Source organism: Malus domestica, chromosome 02 (genome assembly GCF_042453785.1).
Source record: "Malus domestica chromosome 02, GDT2T_hap1".
Lineage (NCBI taxonomy): Eukaryota > Viridiplantae > Streptophyta > Magnoliopsida > Rosales > Rosaceae > Malus > Malus domestica.
In genome coordinates, this window is record NC_091662.1 from 34675730 (window position 1) to 34687178 (window position 11449).

An 11449-nucleotide genomic window follows, 5' to 3' on the forward strand; every position below is an offset into this window, starting at 1 on the left:
CCGAATAAATATAACTCCCGGCCCAATGCCTGCACCTAAGTCTCTGCGCCCGTAGCCAGAGATAACTACCACCCGGCCCAATGCCTCTTCGTGTCCCTCAGCCCGTAGCTAGGGATTATTTCTCCTGGCCTAAATGCCAACACCAGATCCTCGCCCCATACGGCATAGTGTCTACTAGGTACGCACAAATATTTACACATCTCATAAATAACCACTTCATAGCATAGATTACCGATCATCGTCTACACTATAAAGAGGGTTCAAAAACATGTTCTAGCATCCTATCGTCATCTATCAGATAGTCTACCAATTCATGGTTTTTATAGAAAATACGATATATTAAAATATAGCTCAAAATAGGCTAACAATTAATTCCTCACCAAAACACGAGACGATAATCAATAAATTCAGTAAACATGATTGATATAAATCAAATCATAAACTCGTAGGCATGCTAATCATTTATGCAATTAAACTATAAAATCATGTAATTTTAGAAGGGTCCACTCACAGTACTTAGTTGCCAAAAGCTGCGCCACTAGCGAAGACGGAAACGTCACAATAATTGCCCCTAAGCACATTAAAGAGCACATTTAATCAAACTCTACTTAATCGATTGAATTTGGAAAAACGAACTTTGAAAACGGATTCAGAACGTTGAATTACCCTAATGGCACGTTTACTAAACCGGAATGGAGGTAGAAGAATAGGAATTGAATTCTTCCCCAACTGATTCTGGCGTTTACTAAATTTTGGGAATGAAAATATTTGTGGGCTCCACCCAAAATCAGTAATCAGATTCCTAATATTGCCAGAATCCAATTACTAACTTGGAGGAAGTATTTGAATTCCGGAAGAAGACCAACTTCCGGAATCAGACTTTTCTACCGAAATTAGCCTGCCCCTTTCATCACGATTCAACCATGAAAAGCACACTTATCCCCACCCCTTAATCAACTCACACCACCGCACCACCCCCTAGACTGCCAAGACCCACCACCAACCGACCCCAACGGTTCTACCAACAAACTCTCGACAGCCGCAGATCCAATTTCAGTTGTGGAGAGACAGATGAAGAGGAGTATATAGATAAAAGCAAACCTTATGATTTGCACACTGAGAATCGAATTGGAAAAATGGGAACTTGACTTACAGTATGGTTTTTTTTTCCCAACTCGATTGCAGACATTTTTACAGATAGCATTGAGCGGCTGACAAGGGGTTGAGAAATCCAAGAATGGCTGCCAACAAGGAGTTCATCGTTTACAACTCGATGACTCGACAGAAGGAGAGTAGAGAACAAGGTCAGAAGATGATCGCAAAAACCAATTGAGGATGCAGAGGGCGCAGAGTAAAGAAGGTTGTGGTGGAAGTCGAACCGTGAAGGTTCCACCCTCTCCTGACTCATGTTATTTTTGTTGAGTTTTTTAACTTTTTTTGTCGAATGAGTTTTTTACTCATGAAAGAGTAAAAAGTGAGGAAAAAAAAGAGTAAAAAGAATTCAAGTTTTATTAAAAATAACAAACACGGGAATTGTTAAAATTTTAAATAATTTTTTTTTCTTACTATTATATATTACATCAAAATTTATTAATATATATATATATATATATAATATTTGATTTGGGACTAGGACATTTTAGTAATTATACTGGTTTATATTCCGATTCTGTTAATTTAGTAAACAGCTTTATAGAATTAGTGTCATTTCTATTCCGATTCCAGAACATTTAAGTAAACAGCTTCAATATGAATCTGATTCTGACTCCACCTCATTCCAATTCTTCCTCAATTCAATTCCTCTCAATTTGATTACGGATTAGTAAACGCGCCCTAAGAAGAGTCCCGGACGAAAACCCAAAAAGTCAACCCTAAAGTCAACGTTAACCGGGGGTCAACGGTCAAATTAGGTTTAAAGGGTTTTAGGTTTGAATCCGGATTAGGGTTTAGGTTAAATAAGATTAGGATCTATTGTGTTTGAACTAAATAAGGAAATTAGGTTGGATGAATGAGGCCCTAATAGATTTAGAGACCTAGGGTTTTAAGGTAAAAAAATTGGGTTTGGGCTTAAGCCCAAACACATATATACCACCAAAAACACACACATATGCACGGCATGCACATGCATGCATAGCATGCATATACACACACGCACACATGCACTTAAACACACACACACACACATCTAACCCTAAACACACACACACACACAAAGGCCTAAGGCCTTAATAACCAAAAGGGTTGGGTTTTTTTTTTTTGTGTTCTAAAGGGAATGGGTTTTTAAAAGAAAAAGGGCTTAGGGCCCTGACTTGGAAAGCCCAAGGGCTTAAAAGCCTAGGGTTTTCTGGATTGCTGCTCACGGGCCGAAGGCCCTGTTCCAAATTGGCCCAAGGGCCTTGTGGTTTTGGGCTACCGGATTCAAATGAAGAAGAAGGCCGGAAATTCGGCCGGAAAACCACCCCACTTTAAACGACCATAACTTTGTCACTACTCAACGAAATCGAGCGAGACAAAAACGAAAGTTGTAGCCCTGGAAGAGAGGAAGAGAATGGTACCTCACACGACATCTAACTCGCCGTTTTTTGGCCGGAAAATTCCTCGAAAGCCGTCGGACTCGCCGGAAACTGGGTAAGATTCAAATGAGTATAACTTCTTTAATACTCAACGAAATTGAGTGAAACAAAAAGGAAAGTTGTAGTACTCGACGAGACGAAAAGATTGATACCTTACACACCGTAAAAATCGCAGTGGTTTGGCCGGAAATGGCCTCGAAAGGGGCGGTGCTCGCCGGAGCTCGTGTACGGGTTTTGCTGTCCTTGCAACAACTGAGAGAGAGGGAGAACGAACTGATGATAATGATGATGACTCCGTTGACGTCATAAAGGGTGGTGTGGTGATGGGTATGTGCTCATGGAAGGATGAGAAGGAGAGAGACGAGGGGGAGAGAGATCTCGGGTGAGGGAAGAAGAAGAAGGAGAAGGTTACGGGGAGAGCAAAGAAGAGAGAGAGAGACCGGGGGAAAAACAAAAAAAATTATAAGGTGGTAAAAACAAAAAAAAATATAAGGTGGGCCATACGGGCTCACCAATTAAGACCTTAAAACAATTTTTTGGAATAAAAAGGGGGGTTGGGGTGTTTCATGCGCCACACGTCGAGCAGCCCACTCTCGAGGCCCAGACTGCTCCCACCGAGTAGCCCATTTCAGTGGCCCAACCTATTCTCGCAGCCTATCCTGCTCCCGTGGCTTTCCAAGTAGCCCAAATCGGTCCAAGATTAGTTTAACCGTCCCAGCTCCAAATTTCCGGACCGACAATCAAACTGGTAGCATTTTCACCACATTTTTCTACAGATTTAACATTTCCCAACTCAAATCTTGAGCCCAGAGTCTACCATATTTCCACTGCTCAAGGAGGCACATTCTTTCTAAGCTCTTCTAATCTGAATGGCAAACAACATTTGTCTCGACAAGTCATAGAGTTGACGAGCACTTTCGCACAGCAGACGACTTTGGTAAACCAGCTCTTACAGGCCACCAAGATGCAACGTGCCCCATATGAGGTGTCCTGAAAAAGGACAAGGGCAGACGAAGAACCTCTCCAGCAGCGTCCCGACAAGCAGCCACTCGACCAGCCACAAACTGAGTGTTCGGGCAGTGTACACTCTCGATTGAGCCCTCGAGATAGCGTACACTCCCGTCTTAGCTCGCGGAGGAGCGTGCACTCTCAACTAGGCCCACGAACGATCATACACTCACGGTTGTGACCACATTTCGATAATTAACATGAATAACTTTCCAGGCGAAATGTTCATTCGTAGCTAAGCCAACAAGGAGCATCATTCACCTCACATCGTAGAAGGCAACACGAAAGACGGAGACAAACAGTCACTCAGTCTAGTTCAAGCTTAACCAACAGTCTGCGAAGAATTTTCACCCCTGTTAAGAACGAACCACAAGCACCGCATTCGTGTCATAAACGAGCCAAACACATAGAAGAGCAGCCTAGACCATCAAGTCACGACTAGGGGCAGTCGAGAGCTCCACTACCCAACAAAGGCAAATTCAGGAAGAAGTAGATATGATTTTGACCAAGCAATTGCGTGATTTTCAACGTAATGAGGTCACCAACGATGCACTACGACGGGACATGACCAATATAAGTAGGTCACCCTTCACAGACGAGATCAAGTAGACAAAGCCTCCACGCGAGTTCAGCATGCCACATTTCACATTTTTAAAGGGGATGAAGACCCGAAGAGACACTTAAAGAACTACTGAAACGCAGTGATCCTCTATCGAAATAACAACGATCTCATGTGCAAGATATTCGCCACCACTCTACAAGGGAGGCACAAGATTGGTTCTACACCCTGCCGCCACAATCTATCTGGAGTTTTGACGAGCTTTCTTTGGTTTTCACCAAAGAATATTCATCTTATCGCTCGATCAAGAAAAAGTCCGACCATTTGTTCAACATCAAGAAGAACCCAAAGGAGTCGCTTCGCGACTATATAAAGAGGTTCAAAGTAGAGAAGGAAAGGATAGTTAGATGCAACGACTCGATAGGTAGAGCAGCCTTCCAAAAAGGACTTCCAGCAGACCACCCGCTATTCAGAAAATTGATCATGAAAGAATATCTAACTCTGGCATACTCTTTCGCTCTAGCAGATAAGCATGCATTTTGGGATGAGGCTCACCGATGCACATTCAAGGACTTGAAGAAGTACCCGACATCACCTTCTTACTATCCAAACCGGAAGCAGCATATGACTTATTCGCATGTTTAACAATATCTGAAGCAGCATATGCTCAACTACTGTTATTGGACCACTCTAGAACTAAATTATTGGACCACTCTGCTATCATACAAGAAAAGTTGAGGGTCCAACTACCTGTATTCCACAATTCAAAAGCTCTCATCGATGCTACCAGAAATTCAAAAGCTAACTTTGGCTATAGTTCTTTCAACTCGGAAGCTCAAGTTTACCTTCAAACACACGTAGTCATCCTTATGATGCACTATTCCGCCCAATCCAGACACGAGACAATAAAGGCGTAGACTCTGACGGATGCAAAGTTCTCTGATGAATGCAACAACTCAACCTAAAAGACACGCTAAGGGCAGACGAACACTGGAATGACACACTTGGAAGCAAGTTTTATCCTCGTGGCCCCAAAAGATTCTACATATGAGCATTATGTACCGGCAGTTGAGCACCGTCTCCTGCTGCACGTCACACGTCCTTAGCCGACCTTTGCTCCATAATTTAGTTCTAGAGTGGTCCAATACCAGTAGTTGAGCATCTCCTGCTACGTGTAACATGGCCCTAGCTCTACGACTCCCTGCCACGCATTCACGACGCAACAGAGCGGCCCAACGATGCCCCCGAGGTAGCCGAGTAAGCCCTAGCCGCGCCTGCTTCACCCTATGGAGACTTCTGGCATTTGCATGTTGACGGCGCATCTAACTACAAAGATTTGGGAGTAGGCATAGTCTTTGTCAAACCAGACGGTTCGATGCTTGAGTAGGCGATCACTCTAGGCTTCAAGCATCCAACAATGAAGCAGAGTACGAGACCCTACTAGCAAGCCTCTAAATGGCAAAAAACTTGGTGGTGCAAAAGCTCGCAATTCATTCTGATTCCTAGCTAATCACTAGCCAGACTACTTCAGGTGTTTCAGACTTACACCCTCACTCAAGTTCCACAGGCAGACAATGCTCACATGGACGCACCAGCCGGCCTAGGCTCCGCCCTCGACCACTAACTCAAACGCTCTATTTCGGTGGAGTATCTAGACGAGCCAAGCATAGAAACGAAGCCAGCAGCCGAGGTGTCACATATTAGAATCTAAGAAGCTCTAAATCAAGGCAGCATGCTACTACATGTGGAACGACATTCTCATCCGAAGATCCTACACCGGACCACATCTCTGCTGCCTAGCGCATCTTGATGACTTGAAGGTTCTAAGCTCAATCCATGAAGGCGTTTGTGGAAATCACTCCGGAGGTCAATCTTTAGCACAGAAGGTTCTTACGCAGGCTACTGCTGGCCTACCATACACCGAGATGCTAAGGAGTTAGTACAAAAGTGCGATCGTTGCCAACACTATAAGCCGGTACCAGCACTGCCTGCCAATAAGCTACACCCGCAGACGAGTTCATGGTCGTTTATGCAGTAGGCAATTGACCTGGTAGGACCTATGCCGCCTACTATTGAGGGTAGAGGCATGATGATTGTGGCAACTGACAACTTCACCGAATGGGTAGAGCAAAGCCCATGATGACCACGATTCACATAGACATAGAGCGCTTCATATGGAGGAACATCATTTGCTGATTTGGCATCCCTCAGTCCATCGTCACCCACAACGGCCCGCAATTCATGGGCAGAGATTTGGCGTAGTTCTTCCAAAAATATGGCTTCAAGCAGCACATGTCCACGCCGAGATATCCTCAAGGCAATGGGCAGGTCGAAGCATCCAACAAAATGATCCTCGACTGCCTTAAGAAATACCTCACCAACAAGAAGGGAAAATGGCTAGACAAACTCCTCGGATGTCTATGGGCATATCGCCCCACCAAAAGACGAGGAACCGAACAGTAAGGAGATAGCCACAAGTTTAGATTTAGCGGAGGAGAAACGCGAGCAAACCATTACCAGCATTGCAGCTTATCAGCAGCAGCTTCTCTCCAACTACAACAAATTGGCCAAGATCCGACAATTCTAACCTAAAGATCTAGCCCTGAGAAAAGCCTTCATCACTGTCCACAGAGAAGGCTCCAAAAAGATGGATCACATCTGGGAAGGTCCGTACAAGATCAGCAGAGTAGGCGGCAAGGGTAATTACACCATCGTCACCATGAATGACAAAGAGATCAAAAAGCAGTGGAATGCCTACAATCCAAGGAAGTACCATGTGTGACCTCCCGCTACATCAAAGCTCGAAGACTCAAGCAGCTCAACGGACACCACCTCACAAGCCGATGACTATCCAGTTGTTATGCAATTCCTACCTTACAGCTAAGTTCTCGTTCGTTTCACTCGTTCTTTAATGAGGAATTCAGAAATAATCACAACTTGGCTCGGCTGCATGCTTATAACAATTGATTAAATTTTAGTGTTTAATGTTGCTAGTGAAAAATTATTGCATGCATAGAAGTGGGGAATGATGTATTATATGTTTGTTCAAATTATGAAATTGTATTTTAACTAATTTAAATAACAGGTGAGAAATTCTTGAACTTGGATGCATATATAGGGAGATTATATCTGTTCTAATCAATATGATCATGTTTACGGGAATGATACAGTTTCGAATATAAGGCAATATTAGCATAACAAATACAAAGGATTGTGACAATCAATACGATAGGATATGATTTGGCAGACTACGTTATGATCGTATGTGATTCTAATTAAAATGGAATTGAAATGGAACATTTTCATGGATTTATGGCTTTTGGAAGACAAGAATAAAAAGAAAGATTTCAAACAATATTTTGAATCTGGCCTTCTTGGTGATAGTACAGTTGCCAAACCAAAATTTTATACACAATATGAATTGCATTAAACCTTCGGATTTGGCTCGGCCTGTATGGAAATAAATTAATTTTCATGTCCATGGAAATTGTTGTCGAGGAATGAAATTGATTCCAAAATATTCAACGTTGAAGGAAGCAAAATCTGGATGTTAATGCACACGAGATTTTTGTGGTCCTTCATCCAACTATAAAGTACTCGTCATTGGTTACAATTGTCATCATCAAAACAAAAACAATGGCAAAGCATGGAGCTTTCCTGTTTTCTTATGCTTTCTCCATTATTCTCTTGCTCACTGTGAGTTTACCGTCTGAAGCCGCTGATCAGGAAGAAAGAAAGACATACATTATCTACTTGGGATCACTTCCTAAGGATGAGCTGTTCTCGCCATTGTCTCACCACATTGGTATTCTCGAAAGAGTTACCGAGAGCAGCTCTGCTTCGAATCTCTTGGTCAGAAGCTACAAAAAAAGCTTCAACGGATTCGCTGCAAAGCTCACTGACCGAGAAGGAGAAACGCTTGCTAAGATGAAGGAAGTTGTCTCTGTGTTTCCGAGCAAAACTTACAAACTCCAAACAACAAGATCCTGGGAATTCTTGGGCTTCAATGAGAAGCACAAACGAAATCCTACTGTCGAGAGCAATGTTATTATTGGTGTCATCGATAGTGGGATATGGCCTGAATCTAAAAGTTTTAGCGATGAAGGTTTTGGTCCAGCTCCGAAGAAGTGGAAAGGAGTTTGCAAAGGAGGCAAAAATTTCACTTGCAACAACAAGATCATTGGAGCTCGGTTTTACACTGATTCCTCAGCCAGAGATGAGAATGGTCATGGAACTCATACTGCCTCAACCGCAGCAGGAAATCCGGTAAAGGGTGTGAGCTTTTATGGACTGGGGCAGGGAACTGCAAGAGGAGGCGTTCCCTCTGCGAGGATTGCTGCATATAAAGTTTGCAATTCTGAAGGTTGCTCTTCAGAAGGGCTCTTGGGTGCTTTTGATGACGCTATTCATGATGGAGTTGACATCATTACAATTTCAATTGGAGCCTACTCTGCAGAACCTTTGGATCAGGATCCTATAGCAATCGGTGCTCTTCATGCAATTGAGAAAGGGATACTAACCTTGCAATCTGCAGGAAATAGTGGTCCTGACGGAGGTTCTGTAGCAAGTGTAGCACCATGGATTCTTGCAGTTGCAGCAAGTAGCACAGATCGTCGCATTATTGACAAGGTTATTCTTGGAAACAGAAGGACGCTTGTCGGTAGTTCAGTGAATGCTTTCAAATTAAATGGAACAAGTTTTCCGTTGATAGAAGGAAAAAAGGCAAGTCATTGCTTCTTGGATTGTGAAATAGGTTGCCTGGACCCTAATTTAGCTAAGGGAAAGATTGTGGTATGTTCTGCTGCTAGGGGCAGTATTGAGGCTTATCGAGTCGGTGCAATAGGTGCGCTAACTAGCACTACCGAACCCGATGTTTCTTTCATTGTCCCACTACCTGCAGCAAGTTTTGACAGTAAAGATTTTGGCGCTGTCGAGTCGTATCTCAGCTCCACAGCCAACCCTCGAGCAAAGATACTAAAAAGTGAAGTCATAAAAGATCTTGCTGCACCTACTATCGCTTCCTTCTCTTCACGGGGGCCTAATTCTATTTTACCTGAAATTATCAAGCCGGACATAACTGCCCCGGGGGTTGATATTTTGGCTGCATATTCACCTGTTGCTCCTCTCATAGAGAGCTCTGAAGACCAGAGGCATGTAAAATACAGTATCTTATCTGGAACCTCCATGTCTTGCCCGCATGCTGCTGGTGTCGCTGCGTATATCAAGACATTCCACCCCAACTGGTCCCCATCTGCTATCAAATCATCTATTCTTACTACAGCTGGGCCTGTGAATGGCACCAACAATTCCACCTCACCGGGTGAATTTTCGTATGGATCTGGGCATATCAATCCTGTAAAAGCTGTAAATCCAGGGCTTGTGTACGAAACTTCTAAGAATGATTACATTAAGATGCTATGCTCGACCTTGGATGAGTCCAAAGTTCGACTTATTTCTGGAGACAAAGCCCCTTGCTCTGCAAGTACTGGCAATAAATCGGCCAAGGATCTAAACTACCCTTCACTGGCTAGTAATGTTTCACCAGGAACTTCATTTTCGGTTAAGTTTCAAAGAACAGTAAAAAATGTTGGCGTTGCAAACTCCACATACAAGGCAAAGATCATCTCAAAGCCGGGAGTTAACATCAAGGTGGTGCCTCAAGTTCTTTCCTTCAAGTCTTTGAATGAGAAAAAGACCTTCAATGTGACAGTTTCCGGAAGAGGTATGCCAAATCGTTCGCATGTATCTGCGTCGTTGGTGTGGACGGATGGCACGCACAGCGTTCGAAGTCCAATTCTTGTAACCAGCTTCTCTGCTTGATCACGAGTTCATCAATGGGCCTTCATTGCTGCAAATAAAACGTATTTAGTGATTGTATATCTTTCCATTCTTCATTCTGTTTAAGTTGTTGAAATAAATATGGCCAGAGTTTTGAGCACCGTGTCTTGAAAATCTGTTTGTAATGTATAAGTTCTTATTTGTGGAGCTCCTTGTTTTATCTACTTTTAAAAATTCTAACAAGTGTTCTTCTACTGTTATTGGACGTTCTGAAACATCCACACATGGTAGTATAAGTGCGTTGGTTCTTGTTTACTTATTTCCGGTGCACAATCAAGCATAATTCTCTCATAACTGGACACCAAGATTTTATGTTGAAAGGATCTTGACAATCAATAGGAGAGGATTTGGGGTCCAATTAAAATGGAATTGAAATGGAAAATTTATTCATTGAATTATGGCATTTGTAAAGGAAGAATACAAAAAAGATACCGAATTAGGGTTGTTTTATTCACAGGTTAGTTAATAAGTTTGTAAGTTTATGTATAAGCCGACAACGGCTCATTGGGTTGTTGTCAAACGAATTTTGTGGTATTTTAAAGCTACTCCGGATCATAGTATTGTTATCTTATTGTGAGGCTTAGCCCACTCTCCTACACTTTAGTATAGATAATATCGTTTGTTAAAAATAAAAATAAAAACTCCGTAAGTTTGGGGATTAATTTTTTATTTTTTGAAAGGATATTAATGCTAAAAAGACCAAATTTTTAGATCAATTGAAAATTTGTTTTTAAAAAATTTAGCCTACTCGCATCACCTTTTCAAATAGTGAATTCGATTTAAACCCAACTTCTGTAGTCATTTTTAGGCATACTAGGATAACCCTTAAATGATGTTGAAGGTAGATTTGGAATTAAAATAGCATGGTACATTAAATATTGCTTTTTATCCAAAATGATCCTTGAGATTTGCATAACACATCAATTTGGTCATTGAGATTGAAAATCAATAGAAATGGTCCCTGAGATTGTCCACCATCCATTATTTTGGTTCTTCTATTCAAAACTCTGTTAAGTGTCCCGGAGCTCTTGGTCGGAAGTTTGGGCAATTTTCAAAGTTTTGTAACTCAATCGTTTCTTAACAAAATTCGACTCATAATATATCAAAATGAAGATATGAAAGTGTAGAACAAAATTATACTTATTTGGAAATCCAATGGTTGCCTGGCTAGAAATTAACCTGAAAGGTGACTGGTCTGCGGGAAAACCAGAAAACTTGCCGGAAACTGAGTAAACTTTAAACGTTCATAACTTCTTCAATACACAAAGAAATCAACGAAATCGAGTGATTCAAAAACGAAAATCATACTTCTCGATGAGACGAAGAGAATGGTACCTTTCTTGACGGCCAACTCGCCATGGTATGACAAAAAACGGTTCGAAAGTTGCTATCTTGGTCATCGAGTTAGGCAATTTGAGAGATTTTGTAGTGTATTTTAAGCATCCATAAATCTCACCTCTTCCCATGAGAT

The 11449-nt window shown here is 42.1% G+C and overlaps 1 protein-coding gene across 1 annotated transcript; it reads left to right on the forward strand.

Annotated features, from left to right (window-relative positions):
• Positions 1-7690: 7690 nt before the first annotated feature.
• LOC103407448 (subtilisin-like protease SBT4.4) lies at positions 7691-10125 on the forward strand. Its single transcript, XM_008346383.4, has one exon. It carries the CDS (start codon positions 7777-7779, stop codon positions 9958-9960), a length of 2184 nt encoding a protein of 727 aa, XP_008344605.2. The 5' UTR covers positions 7691-7776; the 3' UTR covers positions 9961-10125.
• The last annotated feature ends 1324 nt before the right edge of the window (positions 10126-11449 follow it).